The sequence below is a fragment of the Dendropsophus ebraccatus genome, chromosome 13 (assembly GCF_027789765.1).
Source record: "Dendropsophus ebraccatus isolate aDenEbr1 chromosome 13, aDenEbr1.pat, whole genome shotgun sequence".
NCBI classification, from domain to species: Eukaryota; Metazoa; Chordata; class Amphibia; order Anura; family Hylidae; genus Dendropsophus; species Dendropsophus ebraccatus.
In genome coordinates, this window is record NC_091466.1 from 11495330 (window position 1) to 11522747 (window position 27418).

The 27418-nt window shown below is 42.3% G+C and overlaps 2 protein-coding genes across 2 annotated transcripts in view; one reads left to right on the plus strand and one right to left on the minus strand.

The window, feature by feature from the left end:
- Positions 1–906: 906 nt before the first annotated feature.
- Positions 907–25936, minus strand: NES (nestin). The gene is made up of 4 exons (XM_069951098.1): positions 24951–25936; positions 16413–16537; positions 11278–11351; positions 907–10060 (listed from the first exon to the last, which is right to left on the minus strand). The coding sequence occupies exons 1-4, from the start codon at positions 25761–25763 to the stop codon at positions 1779–1781; spliced, it is 9294 nt and encodes a 3097-aa protein (XP_069807199.1). The 5' UTR covers positions 25764–25936; the 3' UTR covers positions 907–1778.
- The window catches only part of LOC138771421 (dnaJ homolog subfamily A member 1-like), a 38767-nt gene continuing 26675 nt past the window's right edge, over positions 15327–27418 (plus strand). Inside the window, exon 1 of the mRNA XM_069951099.1 lies at positions 15327–15385. Within this exon, the coding sequence (XP_069807200.1) occupies positions 15347–15385 (39 nt within the window). The 5' untranslated portion in view covers positions 15327–15346. The remainder of the gene's footprint in view (positions 15386–27418) is intronic.

The window sequence follows — 27418 nt, forward strand, 5'->3', positions numbered from 1 at the left end:
AATGTCATCTGCGAGGTTCTTTGATATACACTGCTTGGCCGATACAACACATTCATTCACGTAGTGGGTGTGGTATCCATGGCACGATTCCAGATACCACTAGGCACATTAGCGGTGTATATGCTTGAAATATAATTTTCTCATATAAATACACATGCTGGCTCATAGCATAAAAAATTCATTAAAAAAAAAAAAGCTAACAAAGGATATATTGACCCAATGCTGCAGCAAGGTGCAATGAATAGGATGGAAGCATTGATCTACAGAATAAGAATGTTGATATTTTTTTTATATGCACTTACTTATAAGTACAAATTTAACAGATACTATTACCACCAGGGGTGAGCAATGACAAAAAGGAGCCTCAAATTACCATCCCTGTATTGATAATGGTGATACTTCCAGCAACCAATCAGATTACAGCATCAAAGCAAGGTGAACAATAACAAAAATGACCTGAAGGGTTGCTAAGAGCAGTATATCCCTCATAGCTTGGCTAAAAACAATGAATATTGGCATAGTCATTAGCCATTTACATGACTATAAGCTGGGGCATGGTTTGACCCCATGGTGGTACCTACAATGCATGTCCTAACATTGACAAAAAAAAAATTGTCTAGGGCATGGTTTGATCCTACCATGCATGTCATAACATTGACATAGCTATTGACTGGGTCATGGTTTGACCCCATGGCGGTACCTATCATGCATGTCCTAACACTGACATAACTATTGACAGGGGCATGGTTCGACCCCATGGTGGTACCTACCATGCAGGTCCAAGGTCCCTCATCCAATATCCTGTAACTTCACCTGCACTATATATGCCACATATATAGTGTAAAAATTTAACTTTTGTGTATACAGTGGTATAGAGCCATTTTGCATGGTTACATCATAAATCCATTTATTTAGAGATGAACTGTGTAATCCCTAATTTCCCCTGTGGTGGTGCTGTACTTAAAAAATAGCACCTGGGTTCAACCACAGCTTAATATTGATGATAGATGGTATGATGGGATGTGCTGCGATTTACTTTTGTGGAGCCCTTATACCAAAATGTTATTATCCAAAGTGGACAACCCCTTAAAGTCACCTTAAAGGATTTCCACATACATAAGTTATAAACAAACAGCATGCCATTACTGAAACACAGTGGAGGCGGCCATTTTGAAAGCTAACCTAAGATTCTTGAACATGTATTTAACAGGGTCTTTAGTGACTACTATAGTCACTGATGACTTATTGCTAGTGGTTATAAGACACCTTCTCCTAATATTTTCATATACTGCCTTTTTATGGACTTCAAAATGTCCGCCTTCACGTGGATGTAAGACGCGGCTTAAATAAGCAATGTATGCTATCTTCTGCAAAGTACCAATAGTATGCCCTACACAAGGGAATTACTATGTTCACCATAGAATGTGGACTATGTAACCATGACATGGCGTCCATTGACATAAAACTAAATATATCAAAGCACGGAAAGAAAATGATAAACAAATGATGTGCCCATATATAAAGGAGACAATGTACCATGCAGAACTTAAATAGTCAAAAAAGGATTACTTAAAAAGTCATTGGCAGACAAGCTGCAGTAGAAGAACCTACATCTGGCTCTCCATGTTCTGAGGAACTGGAAATGTGGACTTGAGACATGGCACTTAGGACACGTTCGGATATGTTGGACCTTTCATCCTTCTCAATAAAAGGGGCCATTGCCCACTTTGATATAAATAAAGTTTCAGCTGTCTTATAATCAAGAACGATTAGTCTCTTTACTCATCTGATGACCATGAATCTTCTTGTTTTTGGTTAATTTTTAAGCCTTGGTTTGTTTCTTTGACTTCCCGATGTGTGTCCACAAGATCTTCATCCAACCCCAAGGACGTTACTTCAGGTGCGTCTTCTAGATCCCTTTCACTAAGATACGGGTTTATTAGTTTCTTGGTATAATGACTCTGCTCAGCATCAGAGTCCTTGTATGTGGCAGTAATGTCGGAGACATCGTCTGAATGGCCTTCCTTATGTTCAGATGTTTGGAGTAAAGATTGGAAAAGGCCCTCACTCTTTCCTTCCGACACTGTAAATTCAATGACGGAATCTTCTATCCTTTCCTGGGATTGGGACTTTATTATATCATCATCCAACTTTACAAAAGTCTTTGCTTCAGAAATTATGATTTCACTTTTCTCTTCTGTAGAATGTCCATTATACATATGACCATCTAAATCGAGAGTGGCCTGTACAATGGTGTGCCCATATATTCCATTCACTGTTTTACCATCCTCATCATAGTGCCTTGTATATTCGGCCATATCGTCATGTTCTTTGTTAGAATCACATAAAGAATCACTTCTTTCACCTACGATGGCTTTCCCATCTTCTGATGATGTCTGAAGCTCTACCTGTTCTGTGAGACTACCTTCTAGGACTGGTTCTGGGGTCAGTAATGGTTCATTCTGTTTGAACTCGTTTGGACTCTTGGAATCAATGTCACCTCCAATACGGACTATGTCAGAACATTGTGCCATACTATCTTCCTGTTCGAGGGCATAGTTGATAATTGACACATTTGGGGAGCTCTCATTTGAGCTTTCTGAGCCATCATTTTCTGAACTTTCTTCTGATGGCTTCTCATAAACTCTGTAGTCATCTTGATCAGTCCCCAGTGTTATTTTATCTTCTTCATTAAGAATATAAGGGGCAGTTAAAGTGATATTGCCTCCATTAAATTCATCTAAAAACTCAGTTGAAGGTTCTTTTGTTCCATCATCTGTAGGATCCACATTAAATTCCTCATTTTTTTCAGAGTTTCCATCATCTGTCTTGCTTTCTACTGGTTCTTCAAAAGATTTGTCGGCAAGGTCCTCAGTAACCACTGTTGAATCTTTAGTGTCCAACTTAGGGTCTATAAAATGTTCTGGATGCTCACTCTCAAACTGATCTACGGGACTTTCATCTTGTTGCTCATTATAGTCCAAGTCTTTGATTATATTCAGCTGCTCATGTACCTCTGATAGTACCTGTGATGACTGGGACTCCATACTGCTGTCTATCACCTCCTCAGCCTCAACACCATCTGCAGAACTTTCGGTTTCTATAACATTTTCAGTATTCAGTGTTGCAGGCAACACTTCAATGTCCAGTTTTGGGTCTACAACATGTTCTGCTTGTTCACTTTCAACCCAATCTATAGGACTTTCTTGTTGCGCATTATAGTCTGAGTCTTCGACGAAATTTGGCTTCTCATGTACTTCTGAAAGTACCTGTGAAGACTGTGACTCCATACTGCTGTCTAACACCTCCTCGGCTTCGTCATCATCTGCAGGACTTTGTGATTTACTCATCTCTTCAGTATTTGGTGTTGAAGATGACTCTTCACTGTCCAGTTTTGGGTCCACAACATGTCCTGTTTGCTCACTCTCAACCAGGTCTATGTCATCTTGTTGCTCCTTATAGTCTAGTTCTTTGATTAAATTGGTCTCCTCACTTACTTCTGAGAGTATTTGTGATGACTCCACACTCCCATCGAACTCCTCCTCAGCTTCATCATCTAAGGGACTTTCTGATTCGGTAACCACTTCAGTATTCAGTGTTGTAGAAAAATCTTCGGTGTCCAGCTTAGTTTCTACAAAATGTTCTGGATGATCACTCTCACAAAAAACGATGGCACTTTCATCTAGTTGCTCATTATAGTCTGAGACTTCATCGTGTTTGATTAAATTCCCCGGCTCACTTACTTCTGGGAATATTTGTGATAACTGTGACTCTAAACTGCTGTCTAACATTTCCTCAGCTTCACAACCATCTGCAGGACTTTCTGATTCAGTAACCACTTCCGTATCCAGTGTTGCAGAAGAATCTTCAGTGTCCGGCTTAGAGTGTACGAAATGTTCTGGATGATCACTATGGACCTGATTGATAGGACTTTCATCTTGTTCCTCATTATAGTCTGTGATTACACTTGACTGCTCACCTTCTACTAAGAGTACTTGTGATGACTGTTCCAGACTGCTCTCTAACACCTCAGCTTCAACAAGACTTTGTGATTTAGTAACCTCTTCAGTATTCACTATTGCAGAAGATTCTTTTGTGTCCAGATTGGGCTCTGCAAAACATTCAGACTCATCTATCTTGCTTACTACTGAATCTTCAGACAGTTCAGTAGCAGGTCCTTCTGTAACCAGTGTTGTGGAAAAATTGTCTATATCCAGCGTAAGGACTACAACTTGTTTTTCTAGTTCCCTGTCCAGTGAATCTGTAGGACTTTCATCATGCTGCTCATTATGGTCTTTGATTACACTTGACTCTTCAATTACTTCTTGAGATAAACTGCTGTCTAAGAGCTCCTCAGCTTCACCACCATCTCCAGGACTTTGTGGTTCGGTAACCTCTTCAGTATCCAACATTAAAGAAGAATCTTCTGTGACTAGCTTGGGGTCTAGAAAATATTCTGGATGCTCATAAGTAACCAAATCTATTGGACTTGTTGCTTGTTGCCTATTATAATCTGAGTCTTCGATTACATTCCACTGGTCACTTACTCCTGATAACTGTGACTCCATACGGCTGTCTAACACCTCAGCTTCTTCATGACTTTGTAATTTGGTTCCTTCTTCGTTATCCTCTTCTGTGTCCAGTTTCGGGTCTACAAAATATTCCAACTCAGTATTTTTATTATCTATCTTGCATTTTACTAGATCTTCAGAAGGTTCAGCCACAGGTTCTTCAGTATCCATTTTAGTGTCCAGTTTAGGATCTACAGTATGCTCTTGAGGCTCACTCTCGTATAACTCTTTAGGACTTTCATCTTGTTCCTCCTCATAGTCTGAGTCTTTAATAACATACAGCTTCTCATTTACTTCTGGGATTATTTGTGGTGATTGGGTCTCAGAACTGCTCTCTAAAACCTCCTCTGTCTTTATATCATCTATCTTGCTTTCTACTAGATCTTCCGATGGTTCAGAAGCAGGTTCCTCAATGTCCACTGTTGCAGTAAAGTCTTCAATGTCCAGCTTAGGGTCTATAAAATGTTCTGGATGCTCACTCTCAAGCAAAACTATTGGACTTTCATCTTCTTGCTCATTATAGTCGGTGTCTTTGTTTACACTTGGCTGGTCACTTCCTTCTAAGAGTACCTGTGATGACTGTGACTCTAAACTGCTATCTAACACATCTTCATCTATCTTGTTTTCTACTGGATCTTCAGATGGTTCAGAAGCCGGTTCCTCAGTATGTTCTGGGTGCTCCTTCTCAACTAGATGTATTGGACTTTCATCTTGTTGCTCGTAACAGTCTTTGATTAAAGCCAACTGCTCACTTACTTCTGAGAATTCCTCTGATAATTGTTGCTCCAAACTGCTATCCAAAACATTCTCAGCTTCACCGCTGTCTGCAAAACTTTGTGTAACTGCACGCTCAGTGTTTTCACTATCTACTTTGCTTTTGACCAGATCTTCAGATGGTTCAACATCAGGTTCTTCAGTGTCTACTGTTGCAGAAGAGTCTTCAGTGTTCAGCTTAGTTTCTACAGATTGCTGTGGATGCTCAATCTCGAGAAAATCTATAGGACTTTCATCTTGTCGCTCATTATAGTCTGTTTCTTTGTCATCATGTTCGATTAAACTTGACTGCTCACTTACTTCTGGAAATACTTGTGATGTTTGCGACTCCAAACTGCTGTATAAGACCTTCTCAACTTCACAACCATCTGCAAGACTTGACTCTGTTACTGCAGACTCAGTGTTTTCATCATCTATCTCTCTTCTTACTAGATCTTCAGAAGGTTCAGCAGCAAGTTCTTCGGTATCCACTTTTGCAGAAAAGTCTTCTGTGTCTAGTTTAAGGTCTAAAAAATGTTCTGGATGCTCACTCTCAACCAGGTCGATAGGGCTTTCATCGTACTGCTCACTAGAGTCTGAGGCTTCGTCATCTTCTTTGATTACATTTGACGACTCACTTATTTCTGGGAGTATTTGTGATGACTGTGACTCCAGACTACTGTCTAACACCTCCTCAGCTTCACCACCATCTACAAGACTTTGTGATTTGGTAACTTCTTCAGTATCCATCGTTGTAGAAGAATCTTCAGCAACAGGTTCTTCAGTAACCAGTCTATCTAGCTCCCCATTTTGCACATCTTTAGGACTTTCATCAAGTTGCTCATTATAGTCTTTGATCAAATTCGACTGCTCACTTACTTCTGGGAGTATTTGTGATGATTGTGACTCCACACTGCTATCTAACACCTCCTCAGCTTCACCTCCTTCTATAGGACTTTGTGATTTGGTAACCTCTGTTGATTGTTCTGATAAAAGTTCATCCTCTACCAAGTCTTCAAACTCATCATCCAGGTTAGGAAGTGGAGTTGTGTCTGGAAGAGTTTGTTCTAGCTGATAATCTTTACTAATTTCAAATTCTTCACTCTTATGGGAGAAGATTGAAATATCTTGAGAGTCCATAGAGTAATCAGATTTAGAATGTTCATTGTCTGGATTACTAGCTACTTCCACTTCATCCAACTCTGTTAGGTTCTTTTCACTGCATCCATCCAACTCATAATTTTTATTTGGATGATCAGCAAAGAGCACATGTGATTTACTATTTCCCAACACAACATTTTCACGCTCATGTCCTAACATTACTGTTGCCTGTTGACAGATTATTTCCTTTTCAAAAAATTCTTCCTCTCTTTCTTTTTCTTCCAAAATAATATCCTCATTGTTTTGTTCACAATGCTTGAGCTCTTCATAAACATGAATATCATCGTCTTGGAATTCTGTTCCTTCCTCAGAAAACTTGCTCGTCTTCTGTTGTTCAGCTTCTGCATCATCTTCAGTTGTGAATCGAAGGTTGTTTGGGATGATGTTCAGTGAGAATCCCACGTGTGGCTCCTCATCAAATTCTTTTTGGAGTGATTGGTTTATTTTATCATCCTCTTCAGACACAACATTTGCATATAACGTGGAGCTGTCATATCCCCTCTGGTCTTCTCTTCCTTCGTAATAACCCTCTTGATTGTCTTCTTCTTGTCCTTCTACTTCTTGGTGAAAGCTCCTTGTTTCTTCTGGATCCTTTTCTGCTGCTTCATCCAGCTTCACAATGTTTTCATCTTTCAGTACCTGTGTGGCAATTGCCTGATCTTTGTCTTGATCTTTTTCCATAGTTGGTTTAGTCTCACCCTCCTTTGATTCTGTAGTCAAAGGAACCTTAGAACTTTCTTCATGGTTTTTTTCTCCATCTGACTGGGCTACATCTTCACTCACATTGGTCTCCCTAATAGAAGGTTGATATTCATCAGCTTCTAAATCTTGGACAACATAATCTAATTTAAAATTATCTTCTTCCATGTTTGTCAAAATATCTGATTGTCCTTCAACAGTTGGTTCAGTTTCTTGTAAAAAGAATTTACTTTCTTTAGCAATATTCATCTGAACATCAGGCTCTGCTTGGAAAAACTGCTCGTTCCCCTCATTTTCCTTGTACCCTTTGTTTGCGTCTTCAATAGAAACAATTTGATAATGCTCTGTTCCTTCTTCTGACTCTTTTTGTACCTCAAGTTCTAGTTTACCACTATAATCTCCCTCACCAGCTGGTGCAGGTCCTTCTTTTTCAGTAACGTTATCTTCATATGCTTCCCACTCCTCATGAACAAATTTAGTGATCACTTCAGTTTTAGGTAATTTGGTGTATTCTACAACTGTGCAAACTTCATGATTTTCTTCACCCACATATAGATCTTCTTCTCCAGCCTTTAACTCTGAACTATTCAATTCAACCTCACTTGTTTTTATATCGCCCTCTTCTTGAGTGAGATGATATTCCAATGACTGGCCATCTCTTTCTGGCTCCTCACTTTCTGAGGACTGTCTCATATGTTCAGGTGTTGATTGTACAATTTGTGGTCCCACAACACTTATCTCAATGTCCTTTTGAAATTTTTGGACATCTTCAACTTCTTTATTAGAAGTCACACTTTCCTCCAGCACACGATCATGTAATTCCTCCTGTTCTTGGTGGCTGTCAAGCAAATTGTCACCTTCTTTATTGTCCATGGTTGGGACAATTTGCTTTTTTTCAACATGGTCTTCAACAATTTCTTGGCCCTCTTGTTCTGTGTCACTCTGTTCTCCACTCTTGAGATTGTCTAGGCCTGACTGTGGACTATCAACTATCTCTTCAGATAAATCAGTAACTTCTTTTTTACCATTATTGAGCTGATCTAAAAAGTCCTTGTTCTTCTGGTCCTCTGATTCTTCTTGGTTTGTGTCACTGAACTCTTGAGTGATTTCCTCTGATTGTTTTATAGTCTCAGTTCTCTGCTGGTCATCATAACTCTGAATGCTTTTGTCTACATCACTTAATTCAATTTTTATCTTTTCTTCTTGGTGTTGAATCTGTGTTTCCTCAAAGTCCTCCAGAACCTTGTTGTTGGACTGATAGACTTCTTTGACAACAAGTACCCTTGACTGTTCAATATCAGCAGTTTCATGAATATTTTGTTCTTTATTGATTATTTTTTCTTCATATCCATAATCTCTTTCATAACCCTCCTCTTCCTTTCTGATCTCTGTCCTAAAGTCCACCTCATTTGAAAGGGAGTCCTTTGACTCTGCATTGCTAAGGTCAAACCCATCTTGTTTTCCCTCATCAAACTGTGTGTATTCCAGTTTCCCATCATCCATTTGATTGACTTCAGACTTTGTATCCAATGAAAGAACTTCATCAAGAACATCTTCATCTTGTCTGGGAGGTTGTTGGTCAAGTTCCTTATCATTATACTCTTGGATATTTATATCTTGAGGAACTTCTTTTGTACCATCGGTGTTCTTGTGTTCCACTACCTTTTCACTTTTCTGTTCATCATGAATATCCCATGTGAAGTTTTGTCCATCATCAAACAACTGATCACTGTCTTTCTTTAGTGAACTTAGCACCTGGAATGTCTGATCAATAATCTCTTCTTCATCTTCAACTTCTGCTTCAATATATTTTAGAGTTTCTTCTGTATGGTTTAACTTGGAACTCTCCTTTAGTTGCAAACTTTCCTTTTCTTCTTCAGCCTCGTGGCTTGCATTGTCAACATTTGCATTACTTGATGAGACTGGCATGTCAAAATCAAGTTCTTGGCTGAGGGAGTATTCATTTCCTTGCTCAGGTCCACCATCTGAACGAAGCACCTTGGGTTCATCTATATCTTGTGTATTTGGTTTTGAAAAATCCAGAACTTTCCTAAATTCCTCCTTATGTGCTTTAATTGAAGTCTCCATATTTTGATATTCTAGTGGTTCCACTAACTCCTCTCTTTGAACAGACACTCTCTGGCTACTCACAATCTGTCTAACCTCTTGTTTTTCAATGAAGTCATCAATATTTCCCAAACCATCACTACTATGGTCATCATTGGCTAGCGGAACCTCAAAGTCAATCTCATCTTTGTGTGGTTCCTCAAAGACAAGTGTCTCATTGTCTTTCTTTTGAGCTTCCAAGCTATGTTGTTGCTCTAACCCAAAATCAGAGAGGACTTTAACATGTTTTGTTGTCTCCACCTGAGTGCTTACAGTTTCCTTTTCAATAGGTGGTAGAAGATGGTCTGCCTTCTTTAACCCTGTATCAATTGTGTCATAAACATTTCCATTGACAACAGGTTGGAGATCTTTGTCCTTTCTCACTGTCTCCTTAGTGACAGGTTTGGAAGAATCTTGAGAATATGAATGGGAAATGACCTGCACTTTACTTTTCTTGAAAGCCTCTCCATTTCGAGGGCGCCTTTCTACATTGCTGTCTACTGAAGGTAGTGTTGTGGCTGCTTTAGCAGAAGATGCTTTGGTATAGTTAAGACCTTGAGAATGAAGCACAGAGCTTACTTTCTGAAACTCTTTGGTTACAGGACTTGCCCTGCTCGGAAATGAGGTACTCTTCACATTCAGGTAGCGGTTATTACTTGATGTCTCTGCACTCTGCTTCTTGTTGGCTTTTAACCTGTTGTCATTGGGAACCAGTGGTTTAATATTTTCATGTCGACTTTTCCTAAAGGTGTTCTGCTCCAGCATTGAATCTGAAATATGGAAACGGAAAGATGCCTTTCAATGTCTTTTGTTCACAGTCAACATAACAAAAATGGTGCAACAAAGTGTTCTTGTGGGGTTCTCCAATGGACAGATGTCTCACTGACCACCACAGTAAAGACATCCAATTGTCTATATCTACCCCTTATTTTCCTGATCGGTTGGGGGTCTCAGCACCCAGGGCTTGAGTCGGAGATCCATAACTAGTGTTGAGTGAAACTGTCTGTCTAGGTTTGGCAACTTCACTGAATCTGAATGTTCTGCATTTGAAACCCGATGGCTGGAGAAATTGGATGCCACCCTATGGCATAAGAGACCGGCCGTTCCGTGAGCCGGCCAGGTCATGAAGCGGCCGGTCTCTGAAAATATCATACTGGCCGCTACTGCAATACCGGCCGGATGATCTTTATGGCCGTAGAGTTCTAATGCGGGCGCATCAACGTGCGCCCACATCAGAACCTCCCACAGCACACTATGAAGCGAGCGGCCGGAGCCGCTCGCTCCATAGTGTGCACCGACAGGGTTTTCTGCGGCTGCTATTCACTATATAGCAGCCGAGGAAAACTGACATGTCAGTTGTTTGCGGCGTATACTATTTGTATACGCTCCGGCCGGGATCCCATAGACAAATAGGCAACAAATATCGGCAACAACGCCCATAGAAATATGAAAAAATATGGTGTGTCAACATAGCCATAAGCTGTATCCATGTTTTCCAGGGCTCCATAGGGCGGTATCCAAATTCTCCAGCCGTCTGGAGTGTTCTGAGATGTTGCCGAACCCAGACAATTCCTGTTGTCAGTCATGCACCAGGCATGATACAGTATAGCAGGAGTACTACAGGAGTGTTACAAATGAACATGGTACTTGGTTGGGCACGTAATATAAAATGTCTGCCGTAATGATGTGAGAGGGTCCTAGTGGTATGACTTTGGCCCATGGGGCACTAGTTACCACCACATTTTACTTAGTTGGTATATAAAGCTATTTCAGGTGGGAATTATTTATATGCAATGACTCTATATGCCCAAATACAGTGGTGAAGGAAATGGTTGACCATCTCGTAACCCTGAAAGCTTTTTTTTCTCATAACCAGACAGATTATATTAGGGATGTGGAAATACACCGACTGCCATGAATTAAACCGTTTGTTATGACTATAACGTCAACTTCCCCTCTATTGTAAACCCATGCATAAGAAACTTACCATGGAAGGATGAAGACATTTTGTAATCTGCACTGGAAGTATATAATCTTGTACTTTCAGCTTCTAGAAGGGACCTGCAAACAAAAAAGAAGATGTTTCTAGAATTTAACTATAATAAAGTAGGTATGATAAAGATAACCACCGGGGTGATGTGCTCTTATTAGATACCAGAGACTGGACTGAAGTCACAATAACGAATGGCAGATACTTAAAGGGGTAAAAAAAAAAAAAGAAAAATCTCTATGGCTGCAGCTGTACAAATAATAAACAAGCTATACTCACCTCCCCTGCTCCCCTGCTACTGTAGTCTGCCTGCCTAATTACTTGAAAAAGGCATTGTGTACAATAAAATTCTTCTACCTAACCTGCAGAGTCCAGTGGGTCTGTACCGACCACCTACTGATGACCACCTCCCTGGAGACATAGATACCTGCGCCCGATTGCTGTGCCGGAGCCTTCTTGGTCCAGTGTTCCTTCTCTGGTTCACGTTCTGCATCACGCTGTTTGGGGCTCTCCGGCCGGAGCAGCGGTATTCTCTCCATACATATGCAAGATAGAGTTGGGCCTATATCATAGCACACCTCAATCAGGTGAGCTTCCTCCATTATATTTGTTGAGATCCCTTGTCGAACTTTATCACACCAGGAAGCGCCCCTGTCCCTCTCTCTCTTTCCCTATTACACGGGGCGGCAGAGCGCAGGTAAGTGCAGGGGAGGCCGCGGGGAGCCCAAAGAGGATAGCAGCGATCTGCTGCCGCTACTCCCCTGTTCCAAGCGGCGACGGCAGCAGATCGTTGCTATCACAGTTGTTTGTCTTTCATCATGTTGAAAGACAAACAACTGCAACGATCAGCCAACATTGTTCATGTCGGCTGATCGCTGCCTTCTATTACACAGAATGATTATCGGCCGAATATAGCCGATAATCATTCCGTGTAATAGGGCCTTAAGCCAAATGTTCATGTGTATGAGGAATCAGGTGAGTTAGCTGTTAGGGTACTATTACACTAAGCGATTTTTAACGATTAACGACTAACGATAAACTATCGCAAATGAGATTGTTTATCGTTAACCTGAAATCGTTACTATGATCGTTATTGCGATCGTTACTATAATGGTTTATTCCTTATGATCCCAGAAAAACAATGAACAATGTGCAATTACACTGAACGATTAGTGAAAAAAAACGCAGAACTTGCGCGAACGAACGTGGAATTACAGCGAGCGATTAGCAAACGATTAACGATAATGTTATGCTATGTGTATACGCTCCGGCCGGGATTCCATAGACCGAAAGGTAACGTATTTTTTCATATTAACCACAGCCGTTGTTGCAATCGGCAACAACGGCCGTAGTTTTACAAAAAAACATGATGTGTGAACATAGCCTAAGACTGGATAACCCCTTTAAAGGCTCCTTTGAAAAAAAATTACCTACAATTCTATTTTTATTTTGATGTATTTAATTTTTGGGTGTTAAAGGGGTCACTGTAAAGTTCTTTATTTGAACAAATTTAGAATTTTTTTTTTTAATTTTACTAAAAAAAATACTATTTTAATCATTTACAAAAAAACTTGAGATTGTGTGCGACTGAAGGGGATCACACACGCTGGCTCTTGAGAACCTCCTCAGCCCTTTCACTTGGCTATCCAGCTGGATTTATATTGTGTGACACAGGCAGCCCAATGACATAATGGAATGTCTGGGGAGTGACAATGTTTCGCTCCGGTCCCTGTGGTCAGCATTATGATGCTAATGACCCCTACGCTTTTGTTTAATACCATCTGCAAGACCGAGAACAAAAAACATAAGCCTAAAAGTGAGGAAGAAACTTTGAGCAGAAGTTCGTTGTGGGGACCAAATTCCCATGGATGAAATGGGAGGATGGACTGGTGGGAGGGATGTATTCCCGGGGGGATCTTACAGAGATTGTACATGAACTGGAAGATTCTGCAGAATATTTGGACGTGACGTGAGTCCTTTATACCAACTGTATTATACGCATCTACAGTATAACAGTGATGGCTTTAAGTAGGAAATTCTAGAAAGTCTTGTTATTAAAGGGGTAGTTCACAAAAAAAAATCTTTGAAATTAACTAAAGCCAGAGATTTATAATTTACTTCTATAAAAAAAAAAATCTCCAGTCTTCCAGTACTTATCAGCTGCTGTATGTTCTGCAGGGAGTGGTGTATTCTTTCCGGTCTGACACAGTGCTCTCTGCTGCCACCTCTGTCCATGTCAGGAACTGTCCAGAGCAGCAGCAAATCCCCATAGAAAACCTCTCCTGCTCTCCAGACTGGAAAGAATACAACTTCCTGCAGGACAAACAGCAGCTGATAAGTACTGGAAGATTTTTTGAGATTTTTTTAATACAAGTAAACTACAAATCTATGGCACCAGTTGATTTAAAAGAAAAAAAATTGGTTAATTACACCTTTAAATGGTAAAAATGATAGGGCCAAGCACCAAATACAGAGTTCATTGACCCCCAACATCCAACACAATAAATAAAAATTCAAAAGAACCCCTGAAAAACTATCATTATTCATGAGGTTAAAATGAACAGAAATACAAATGGCTGATAAAAAGGTATATAAATGGAGACTGTATAAGTGATGGTACCACCACTCCATAATAACCAAAACTTTATTTCATATCAAAAGATGAGTTAAAAGCCCATTTTGTATTGGGACAGACAGGGTTTGTCTCGTTCCAATATGGACGTTTGATATGGAATAAACTTTTTATTTTTATGGATAATGGAGTGTTAGCACCATCACTGATACAGTCTTGTCTCTTGCGGATTACGGTTGACAACCATAGGCCCCCCCTTATGAATACACACTTGAATATATAGAGGTAAGCTGCCTATTGCGTTCTTGTATCTGTGTATAAATGGGATATCTGTTACTACTCTCTACTACACGTGCGTGAAAAAAAAATAGAGAAAAGGCAGCTAATTGTCCTCTGTCCCTACGACAACACTGATCTCTTCTGTCAAAGGGACATTAGCCTCATAGCCATCAATCAGCAGTGTTGTCATGGGGGCAAAGAAACAGTACATATAACCAGAACTAGTGAGACGTTGTGATCAGAGGGGCGTCCGGCTGCTGAGATTCCTATCAATCGATAGAAAGGAGGGAGAGAAGCTTTTTTTCACATCACTGTCACTTCAGAAAACTTTTGACATGTCATAGAGACGTCATAGAGACATGTCATAGAGACGTCATAGAGACATGTCAAAAGTTTTGATCGGTCTGGTTCTGAGTGTTCAGACCCGTACCGATTGGGAGATAGAGCCGGGAGAAGACGCGCTGCAGCGCATCCTCTCCCGGTTCTGAGTCACGTGATCAGTCGGACTGATCCGACTGTGGAGCCTGACTAATCAGTCCGACTGATCACGTGACTCAGAGATTATTATGTTTGTCCCATAATGAATAGTAATAATGCGAAACACTTAAACTTTTCATTTACACAGGCCTGTATGGCTACACAGCAATAATATGGATTAAAAGCAATACTATATGATCTTTATATAATCAATTTGGTAACAACAAGGTCATATATGGAAATTGAAGAAGTTCCTCTCAGTAACTGGTTGAATCCTGTAAATGATGTATTGGTGATTCACACGATGTCTTGTATAAGAACAGACGGATCCTATAAACAGTCAGTCGGTATCAGCAGACATGTTTATAGTCCGTTCATCTGTTAGAAGCGCCGTTGCTATGACAACATTAATGCCGCTGTCTGTCTCGCTATCTTCTGTAGACACCGGACCTCGTGAGTCCAACTCTATAGAGCATAGTTATCGAGTAGGAGTGTGGGTATATATATATATATATATATATATATATATATATATGTTGCCCATAGCAACCAATCAGAACTCTGCTTTCATTTTACCAGAGTCTTTTAAGAAATGAAAGCTGAGCTCTGATTGGTTGCTATGGGCAACAACATTAGCATTACTGTGTACAGTTTTGAGGTGTATCGATAGCAAGGACACCCATTAAAAGCGATATCTGAATAAGTTACCCCTGTACACAGGATATAACAAGCTGGCTGATGAGGGTCCTTGGCACCCCCACAATCACAAGAACAGAGGTGGTGTACCCCGGAATGAATGAAATTCTCTATGAGATTGCCGAGTGCTCAGAAGCCCCATAGAGGATGATGGGAGCAGCGGCCACACATGTGTGGTGGGCCCCATTCATTCCAGGGACCATTGTCTCCTCACTCGCAGGATTAGTGGCGATCCCAGAGGTCGGAGCCCCACCCATCAGCTTGTTATCCTTTATTCCAACTTCTTGAGATGGTAATATCCCTTTAATTTCAATGGCTGCAATGTTATAATCCACAAAATAGCTGACATTAGGGGTTCTGGCAGCAGTACCCCCCAACAAGTAACAGCAGCTCAGTTCCTGTGCGGTAACCAGGTCCGGCCACTACACAGTGAATGGAGACAACCGCTTCTAGCCATGTTTACCCTGTAGTGTGGGCCAGAACAGCTGATCTGCAGGGGTGCCGGTTGTCAGCCACCCCCGACGATCAGTGATTGATGCATAAATTCATCAGTATGTTCCACCTGGAAAACCGCCTTAAGCAGGGCGGCACTTGGACAACATTGATCTGACAAATTTATTAAGTTTTAAAGAGGTTGTCCTGGCAAAACTAACCACGGAATAGGAGAGAAGTAAGAGATCATGGGAGGTCCAACCTCCGTACCCCCCTCCCATCTCCATATGAGGCCCCCAGGTTTCTTTCTTTGAATACAACCACAGGTACAGCACGTGACTTTCAGCTCTACTCATTCCTATGGAGCCACCGGAAAGAGCCGAACAATGTACTCAGCTCTCTCTGGTGGCTCCATAAAGAATAAATAGAGCCGCTGGAGAGAGCTGAGTACAGTCATTGTCTCTTTCCAGTGACTCCATTAAATAGAGCTGCAGGTCACGTGCCGTTCCTGTGGCTGTATTCATATCAAAGAAGACGGAGGCCTGACATGGAGGTCTGAAGGTCGGAGCCCTCCCTCATTACTTGTCCCCAATCCTGTGGATAGAGGACAGGTTAGTTTTGCCTGGATGACCTCTTTAAGTTTAAAAAAAAAAAACAAGCTGCAAAGTGAGCTTACCTGTACGTGGCCACCTCCAAGCTGAGAGACATCTTAAGGTGCATCAGCTGCTGTCTGTCTTCCAGCACTTGTGCGATCTGGACCCTCAGGTCTTGTTTCTCCTTCTCTAAAGTTTCAATTTCAAGCTGAAAAATAATAAGAATATAATGGTGGAGATGGAATGGCTTCTCCCATAGGGATTTCTCTGGGATTGGTAACTGTGGATGAGCTGTAAGATGCCCGTACACCTTAGGGCTTTATTATACAGGGTCATTATCGTGCAAAAAATCATTATATCGATCGAATTTAAGTGATAATGGTGAATGATTTCAGGCCATTTGCAATTGTTTATCGGTTACTGGTCAAAATGAAAAATCTCTTTGTCTAATAGGACCCTTACACTAAAGTTGACCAAACCCACTGACTTTAGCAGGTTTGACTTAGGGCCCTATTCCACAGGAACTATAATCGGCCGAATCGGCCCCATTTGGCCTGATTCGGCCGATTATCGCTCGGTGGAATAGAGAGAACAATCAGCCGATGATCGTGTCATCGGCTGATCGTTCATTTAGGGCCAGACCTAAAATCATTGTTCCCCCACCGCGCATCGCTACGGTGGAATAGCGGTGCGCGACCAATGATTTGAGAAGCAGCAGCATACATTACCTGCAGGGCTTCTCCTCCGCTCTGTTCTCCTTCCCGGGTCCCGCACGCTCTAGCTTCAGAATGGCCTGTCAGCTGACGGAGCGCCGTGGCCTGTGATTGGCTGAGTGGCCTGTCAGCTGACAGGCCATTCTGAAGCTAGAGCGCGGGGGACCCGGGGAGGAAGACAGAGCGGAGGAGAAGCCCTGCAGCTAATGTATGCTGCAAGGGCTGCAAGGACATCGGTAACGATGTCCCTGCAGCCCTCGCTCAACGATCATTGGGCCGTGGAATAGGCCCAGTAAAAGAGCGGCAATCTAGCAGATCGGCCCTCTTTTACATCGTTAATCGGTCCCTGCTCGGCTCGTGGAATAGGCCCAGTAAAAGAGCGGCAATCTAGCAGATCGGCACTCGTTTACACTGTTGATCGGGCCCTGCTCGGCCCGTGGAAAAGGACTTTTACTGTCTAAAGTGTATGGTGGCCTCCTGACTCTCCACCGATAGATGATATGTATGTGGAATTCTTACCACCCAACCCTATTGTTCTGGGAGAGATAAGCCAATGTCAGAGCTGTCTGGCTGAGGAAACATGAACGCTGACTATGCGGAACATTCATGTGTACGTGACGAGACATGTGTGGCCGTTATGTCATCTCATTGTCACTTCTTACCTGCACTTAAAGGAATTGTCCATTTTTGTACACATTTGTTCCATACTGCTATAGAGCCCATTTCAGAAGCTGTGGTGTTTTTATAATATAGACAGCTGTCAGAGGGTGGCAACACCAGAACAGCGAACAACACACCGGAGATGTCACTCCTCACCATACTCAATAAGAGTGACAGCTGGAACCCTTTTCAGGAATGTTCAGACCTCCATTAGATATTCATGTCTGATCAATATACCTTTACTGTCTATAGTGAAGACCCCCTTTAAGAGCCCCCTTTAAGAGCCCCTCTAATCTCTCTGGCAGAAGTGTAGGACGGTCATTTCTCTTCATTAGGGCATGTCTGCTGACAGACACCTTATGATCCATAAGATCCCAGGGTCCTATATCAGGAGCGTTCATCCTCCATCCTCCGGTCCTCAGGGATCAGGCAGATTCTACAACATGTCCGTGTAATAAGGTTAAGTGGCCGATATTAACTTAAGAGCCCTAAGGATGAGCCATATGCCGAAGCGATCCATAACCCAGGACAATGAGACATCTGCTTCCTTCTAGCAGCGGATGAGATTAGTACAGAACAGCGTCCGGGTAATAAATAGCCCTGACTCATGTCATCTGTACAGGGCAGGGTGTCACCCTATGTCATCATACATTGGGGTCCGTTCACACGTGTCACATCTGACACTGACTCCATAGACCAACTGTATGCCATGCATGAGAATGGGGGCTCTGTGTCCAGGATAACAAGCCGTGAAATAAGCTCATATCTATCTCCTATCTATCTATCTATCTCCTATCTATCTATCTATCTATCTCCTATCTATCTATCTATCTATCTCCTATCTATCTCCTATCTATCTATCTATCTATCTATCTATCTATCTATCTCCTATCTATCTATCTATCTATCTCCTATCTATCTATCTATCTATCTATCTATCTATCTATCTCCTATCTATCTATCTATCTATCTATCTATCTATCTATCTATCTATCTCCTATCTATCTATCTATCTATCTATCTATCTATCTATCTCCTATCTATCTCCTATCTATCTATCTATCTATCTATCTATCTATCTCCTATCTATCTATCTCCTGTCTATCTATCTATCTATCTATCTATCTATCTATCTATCTATCTTTCTATCTATCTCCTATCTATCTCCTATCTATCTATCTATCTATCTATCTCCTATCCATCCATCCATCCATCCATCTATCTATCTATCTATCCCCTATCTATCTATCTCCTATCTATCTATCTATCTATCTATCTATCTATCTCCTATCTATCTATCTATCTATCTATCTATCTATCTCCTATCTATCTCCTATCTATCTATCTATCTATCTATCTATCTATCTATCTATCTATCTATCTATCTTTCTATCTATCTCCTATCTATCTCCTATCTATCTATCTATCTATCTATCTATCTATCTATCTATCTATCTATCTCCTATCCATCCATCCATCCATCCATCTATCTATCTATCTATCCCCTATCTATCTATCTCCTATCTATCTATCTATCTACCTATCTATCTATCTATCTATCTCCTATCTATCTATCTATCTATCTATCTCCTATCCATCCATCCATCCATCCATCTATCTATCTATCCATCCCCTATCTATCCCTCAGCCTGGAGGTATATTATCTATACATGTCTATAGGCCGGTGTTATGGCAGCTGTTCCCATGAGAGGACACTGATCCCCCTATCTATATCCATTAGGAAGATAGGAGAGGGGCCGGGTCCATTCATGTAATTGTCTCATAAATGACTCGGCTCCCTGGATAATTCCGGCTCTCTTTCCCGGCCACATCTGCTCTTCCTGTAACACATGGAAGCCATGGGGCTCGGCACTGCTCGGAGCAGGATACACAGGAGCCGTATCACACATTATTCCAATCTACTCTGCTTTATTTTTCCCTATAGTCTAAGAATCCTCAGTCCGGGAATCGTCTCCTGTGGATCTGCTCTATCTGCTTCTAGGAGAGCTGGGTACTAGCCAATATGGCCGCCATTACTGTCTCTGTGGGGTAGTCATCCAGCTTTCTTACCACTCTGAGACAACATACTTGCTGCTCAGGTGTCCGGGAAAGCTGAGTGATCACCCCTATGGGATCTGTAATGTAACCGCATTAGATGACTCTCAGCTTTCCCGGGAACAGATAGATGGGAACAGTATGGCAGATGTTCTCACACATTTAGGACCATGAAGCAACTGGCAAACAGCAAACTCCTATCCCAGACAGATTCTGTATCCCACCTCTGTATACACCTCTATATCGGATTAGGGATCTGTGCCCTCTATGGGATATTAGGGATCTACAGCCTCTATGGGGGATTAGGGATCTGTGCCCTCTATAGGATATTAGGGATCTGTGCCCTCTATGGGATATTAGAGATTTGTGTACTTTATGGGGTATTAGGGCTCTGTGCCTCTGTGGGATATTAGGGTCTGTGCCCTCTATGGGATATTAGGGATCTACAGCCTCTATGGGGGATTAGAGATTTGTGTACTTTATGGGGTATTAGGGCTCTGTGCCTCTGTGGGGTATTAGGGATCTGTGCCCTCTATGGGATATTAGGGATCTACAGCCTCTATGGGATATTAGAGATTTGTGTACTTTATGGGGTATTAGGGCTCTGTGCCCTCTATAGGATATTAGGGATCTGTGCCCTCTATGGGATATTAGAGATTTGTGTACTTTATGGGGTATTAGGGCTCTGTGCCTCTGTGGGGTATTAGGGTCTGTGCCCTCTATGGGGAATTAGGGATTTGTGCCCTCTATGGGGTATTAGGGCTCTGTGCGCTCTGTAGGATATTAGGGATCTGTGCTTTTTATGGGGCATTAGGGATGTGTGCCTGCTATGGGGTATTAGGGATCTGTACACTCTGTTGGGTATTAGGGATTTGTGCCGTCTATGGGGTATTAGGGATCTGTGCTCTCTATGGGGTATTAGGGATCTGTGCTCTCTATGGGGTATTAGGGATCTGTGCCATCTATGGGGTATTAGGGATCTGTGCCCTCTATGGGGTATTAGGGATCTGTGCTCTCTGTGGGGTATTAGGGATCTGTGCCATCTATGGGGTATTAGGGATCTGTGCCCTCTATGGGGTATTAGGGATCTGTGCTCTCTATGGGGTATTAGGGATCTGTGCCATCTATGGGGTATTAGGGATCTGTGCCATCTATGGGGTATTAGGGATCTGTGCCCTCTATGGGGTATTAGGGATCTGTGCTCTCTATGGGGCATTAGGGATCTGTGCCCTCTATGGGGTATTAGGGATCTGTGCTTGCTATGGGGTATTAGGGATCTGTGCTCTCTATGGGGTAATAGGAATCTGTGCTCTCTGTTAGGTATTAGGGATCTGTGCCATTTATGGGGTATTAGGGATCTGTGCCCTCTATGGGGTATTAGGGATCTGTGCTTGCTATGGGGTATTAGGGATCTATGCTCTCTGTTGGGTATTAGGGATCTGTGCCCTCTATGGGGTATTAGGGATCTGTGTCCTCTATGTAATAAAAGGGATCTGTGCCCTCTATGGGGTATTAGGGGTCTGTGCTCTCTATTGGGTATTAGGGATTTGTGCCGTCTATGGGGTATTAGGGATTTGTGCCTTCTATGAGGTAGTAGGGATCTGTGCCCTTTATGGGGTATTAGGGATATGTACCTTCTATAGGGTCTTAGGGATCTGTGCCCTCTATGGGGTATTAGGGATCTGTGCTCTCTATGGCATATTAGGGATCTGTGCCCTCTATGGGGTATTAGGGATCTGTGCTCTCTATGGGGTATTAGGGATCTGCGCTCTCTGTTGGGTATTAGGGATTTGTGCCGTCTATGGGGTATTAGGGATCTGTGACATCTAAGGGGTATTAGTTATCTGTGCCCTCTATGGGGTATTAGGGATCTGTGCTCTCTATGGGGTTTTAGGGATATGTGCCCTCTATGGGGTATTAGGGATCTGTGCTTGCTATAGGGTATTAGGGATCTGTGCTCTCTGTTGGGTATTAGGGATCTGTACTCTCTATAGGGTATTAGGGATCTGTGCTCTCTATGGGGTATTAGGGATCTGTGCTCTCTATGGGGTATTAGGGATCTGTGCTCTCTATGGGGTAATAGGGATCTGTGCTCTCTGTGGGGTATTAGGGATCTGTGCTCTCTGTTAGGTATTAGGGATCTGTGCCCTCTATGGGGTATTAGGGATCTGTGCCCTCTATGTAATAATAGGGATCTGTGCCTTCTGTGGGGTATTAGGGATCTGTGCTCTCTGTTGGGTATTAGGGATTTGTGCCTTCTATGGGGTATTAGGGATTTGTGCCCTCTATGGGGTATTAGGGATCTGTGCCCTCTATGTAATAATAGGGATCTGTGCCCTCTATGGGGTATTAGGGATTTGTGCCTTCTATGGGGTGTTAGGGATCTGTACTCTGCTGGGTATTAGGGATTAGGTAATCTGTCCATCATGGAGAACCAAGTGAAAGTGAAGTGATTTATTCCAGGTTTCCTAGAAAGTGATTGCTGGGAACAGTGCGGCCATGTGGTCTGTGGCGTAGCAGAGCCGGATAACACAGCTGGGAAGGATTACAGAACTGAGTCTGCACACACGCGCGTATAACCAAAGCCCTCATAATCCTCACTTTACTTTAATGTACAAAATTTTTTTTAAAGACATATAAAAATAAAGTTGATTGAAAAAAACACAGTATGTGGTCGGGGCGTATGTGCGTGTTACTCATCTGGGCACACAATTGCGGTATAACAAGGGGTCTACTAGTGACAGCAGCTGAAACTGTCCAGTCACAACTCATAGCTGCACTGTGATTGGCTGCTATGGGCAACCATGACCGCTTCCTTATAGAAGGTTTCATAAATCTGCCCCACACTGCACTTTCTTCAATAAACTTTATTTATACAATCCTGAAAAGTTAAACTTTATTTATAAAGTTCGGAAAAAGACACTTAAAGGGGGCGTCTGCCACTTTTAGGCTGTATTCCCACTATGGGATCAAAACGGGGAAAGGCGGCTGTCTTGTAATGTTGATGGCCCCTAATAACGATCATGATCATTATTTGCGGCTGCCGTTATCACGAGACGGCCGTAGGCTGTTTTATAAATGTGCCCTTTACTGAACTGTCTTCAATAAACTTTATGTATACAATTTCAAAAAAAGACATTTAAAGGAGGGATTTTCCACTTCTAAAAGTAGTTCCCACTAGGACTGTCACGTATGAGTCACTAGATTATGGCTACTCGGTAGGCCCCTTAGACCTTTGTGTAAGAAGTCACCAAAATGATTTTTTTATTTTGACTCATGATCACTTTTTGGGTGGAGTTTTTGTAATTTCTCAAAGTTTCTAGATAGACTAAAATATTTCAACTATTGAAGGAATATTATAAAATGGTAGATCAGCTGATCACAAGTTATAAAAAAAGACCCTGCCCAGTAGTATACGACACACTGTATAAGCGTGTCCCAACCACATGGTCATTGGCATTGCCTCGAAAATTGGGAAAGATAATCGGGATAACACTGCGACATTCAAGAAACCCTTTAAGAGCAAAATGGGGTAAAGTCTGCATCGACAATTAGTTCACTGGTAGAGATGAGCGCAACCCAAGCGTGCGGCATCTGATTGGTGGTGGCTGAAAAAGATGGATGCAGCCCTAAGGAGTCCAAAAAACATGGATAACGCCATAGGCCATAGGTTATACCCATGTTTTCCAGAACTCCCTAGGGCTGTATTCAACTTGCTCAGCCACCGCTACTTAAAGTGGTTATCCAGCGCTACAATAACATGACCATTTTTCCCCCTCTCTTGTCTCCAGGTCAGGTGTGGTTTGCAGTTAAGCTCCATTTACTTTAATGGAACTGAGTTTGAAACTCCACCCAATCTGGAGACAAGAGAGGGGGGAAAAGTGGCCATGTTTTTGCAGCGCTGGATAACCACTTTAAGTACTGCATGCTCAGGTTTGGACGAACCCACTCATGCTCAAGTTGCGCTCCTCTCCACCAGTAAACTAAATGTCCCCACAGACTTTGCCCCATTCTACTCTTAAAGGGGTTGTATAGGCTTATGAAAAACATGGCTGCTTTCTTCCAGACACAGGTCTGGTCCCCAGGTTGTGTGTGGTACGGGTCTCCATTTGATTAGTTGGGGTCTCAGTGCTGATACCCCCACCAATCATCAGAACAAGTGGGGAGACGCTACACTTTAAGGCCTGGGGCACGCTAACTCCGCCCCCGATAGTAAATCTGATTGGCTGATATTTCTATGGTATGAATGTGGCTCCAGAATTTTCTACAAGTCCATTGGGAGAAGCCAAACTTAAAGGCTTGAAATCCATTTCCCCTCATGAGTTGAATGTGCGGGGGATGTGTATAAATGTCGCCATACAGGAAGTATATTAGGATATTTTTTATCATGGAACGTAGGACTGGAGGGTTTATTTCTACTTGGTTTCATGGTCGAACAAGAGAGGTGTTATCCCTATCCAGTGTCATACACGGCCATCATCTTCCTGACCAGAATGGCTTATCACACTTGCTTTTATGTGTGCACTATATGGTGGTAATATATGGATACTGTATTGTATGGTGGTTTTTAAGTGGATTCATTCGAACTGTGAATGCAGCATGGCAGGAGCACTGTATGTGGTATCATTTGGACAGTACCGTGGTATTATATGTGCACTGTATGGCGGTACTATATGGCGATTTTACCTGTGCACTATAAGGGAGATTTATTAAACATGGTGTAAAGTGATACTGGCTCAGTTGCCCCTAGCAACCAATTAGATTCCACCTTCCATTCTCCAAAGAGTCTGTGAGGAATGAAAGGTAGAATCTGATTGGTTGCTAGGGGCAACTGAGCCCGTTTCACTTTACACCATGTTTGATAAATCTCCCCCTATATTTTAGGTAGATTGTTTCAGTCATTGTCAATGGTCGGATCCAAGTAAAGTAACATGACTAATATTACCAACCACAAGCAACATGAATAGAATTTACCAAATCTCTATTGTTTTATGATTATATGTCATCTATTATTCTCTGGTATCAGCCATCTCAGAGTGGGAGGAGGCTGCATTGTTCTCACGGGGATGACTGACAGGAAGTTCAGAACAATCCCTGCCCCCGGTGATGACATATATCCACCACCTTAGGTCTAGTGACCCTATAACTGTACGTATGTGACTATGGGCACGCGGTTAGGGACGGGCTACACACCTGTAGTCTTCCTTCTTCCTCTTGTTGTTCCAGCCACTGGTCACCCAGGAGTTTCTCCAGCATCTCCTTCCTGACTTTAAGACTCTGCAGATCTCGGTCTAGACTTTGCAGCTGCTGTTGACTCTGCTTGTTCTCGTCTAACACCTTCTTCAGATTATCTTTGGCCTGGGACAAATTTGCCTCCAGAGCTGACACTTCGTTCTTGTACTCCTCCACCGCTCCCTGCCATATCTGTGACAGCTTACTGGCATAGTCTTCCACGTTGACCGGTTTAAAGTTTGTGGGAGCGATCTTGAAGTTCTCCAGTCTTTGGGAGTAATTGGAGATCTCCTCTTCCATCAGAGCCTTGTCTTCTTCATGAGTCTTGAGGATATCGTCTATCTCGTGCTCCAGTTGGATAAGTCTTTCCTTCAACCATATCTGGGCTCTTTTCTCCTCTTCCAGCAGTTTCTTGCTCTCGGACAATTCTTTCTTCACGTCTTCTTGGGCTTGTTTCTCGTGGTGGCACAGCTCCTTCACATATTCTATCTCCTGGTAGATGGAGTCTCTGTCTATTTGCACCTGGGCTATCTCCCGGTGTCCATCATCCAAGGCGTCCCTCAACTTCATAATTTCATCATGGTACTTCCTAACAGAAGACCTATCTGACCTGGTGCTCTTGAGATGATGGATCTCAGCTCTGAGGAGTTCATTCTCTTCTTCTAGGGCTTTGACCCGGGACAGGTAAGCCTCCAGACGTTTGTTGAGGCTCCACATTTGTGCAGACTCTTCGCCAAGGGATATGGTTGCCGGGTATGTCTCCATTCTGCTCATCGATATGCTCCAAGTTCTCTTGAAGGATACTTCTCCACCAGCCTCTTGAAGGATACTTCTCCACCAGCCTCTTGAAGGATACTTCTCCACCAGCCTCTTGAAGGATACGTCTCCACCAGCCTCTTGAAGGATACTTCTCCACCAGCCTGTGGGAGTGTGATGCTGGATACTCAGCGAGTGAGAGAATGGCTTAGGAGGAGTGGACCCAAAGCTATTCATACATTGCATCTGGCCGGGGAGGGGTGGGTCCCATAATAAGGCTGTGATTAACCCTTCGGAGGAAGTCCTGCTCCATCCACTGTCAGATTCATGAACACTTCCAGTGTATACACTATAACATATACATTCTCCTGCAGTTACTTCCTTCCATGCAAACACAGTAACTAGAGTCTTTCTTACATGACCCCAATAAACTGGTGATTTATCTTCTCCTCACAGCAGTATTTTACGACCAAAGAAAAAAAAATTCTCTCTAAAATCAAAAAGTTCTTGGTAAGAGTAGATGAACTTCATAAATTCTTGGTAAGAATAGATCTACCGCTCCATCATCATCATGTTCTGAAATAATGCAGGTTCATCTCGATACCTGTATCTGGGACAGGTGGACGACTCATATAATCACCATTGTAGCACCTATAAGGGTTGTCACCCAAATTTCTTATAACCCTAAATAACAAATCTGTCCCGTGAAGGCAGGAGAAGACCACTGATCACTGACTACTGGTCAGTTCAAGAGGATGGGTGACAACCCCAACATTAAATGTAAGGAGTTACAGGTATGGGTTGTCACATGGGTTTCCTGGAAGAAATTTTAATTAAAAAAAATGTAAGTAATTTCAGATTTTTTTTTTCCTTAAAAGGGACCTCATGGTGGAATATAATAACCACCCCAAGGAACAACTGAACACAGCTTATTTAAGTAAAATTATTATTGTGCACAAAAAATTAATTGAATCATCTAGATTCTACGGGATTCTACGGGACGCTCATCTTCTGTCCGACATCTTCTAAATGAGTGCACATGTAGTGCCACCTTCTGGTCTATTGACTGTACTGCAAGTAAGGGCTTCAAAACACTGGACTTTGATAATGACCTAATGGTGATAAAAAGGTTCATACAATTTGGGTTGGTATACCTCCATCCATTGATGATGGAGTATGGGGCCAACGTGAACTAGAATGACACTCTTCCCCATAGACACCATAAGACTAGATTTGTTTTTAACAGGTTGCAGAGATAGAGAACCTTTGGCTCTCCAGCTGGACAGCCAAAGCGGAATCGTAGATTTGGAACAGTTGGATGTACACCTATGGATCTTCATACACATGTGGTTAAAGGTGTTCACACTCCTCACCACGTATGCCAAGGATGGTCACAGCCTCCTAGCTTTAGTAACCTGGTACAATCACTTCTTCATGCCGGGTAGTCATTATGTACCCTAGATTGTGGACAGCTTTGGTCACTCGTGACGTGTTCTTCACCGGGAACTGCCGATACCTTATTGTAGGTAGATGTGCTATCACCTTAATTCTGGAGAACATTGGGCAATAACACATATCTGGAATGCTGGGAATACTCAATATCCAGAGCTTGTACCCGGTAGGGGAGCAACTTTCCTCACTCGTGGATGCTTCTTGACTTGGTGGGACCCTTC

Coding starts and splice junctions, on each gene's coding strand:
- NES (XM_069951098.1), bottom strand. CDS start 25,763: ATGAGCAGAATGGAGACATACCCGGCAACCATATCCCTTGGCGAAGAG. Junction 11,352..16,412: donor TTGGAGGTGGCCACGTACAG/GTAAGCTCACTT, acceptor TTTTGTTTGCAG/GTCCCTTCTAGAAGCTGAAA. Junction 10,061..11,277: donor AATGTCTTCATCCTTCCATG/GTAAGTTTCTTA, acceptor TCCATATTTCAG/ATTCAATGCTGGAGCAGAAC.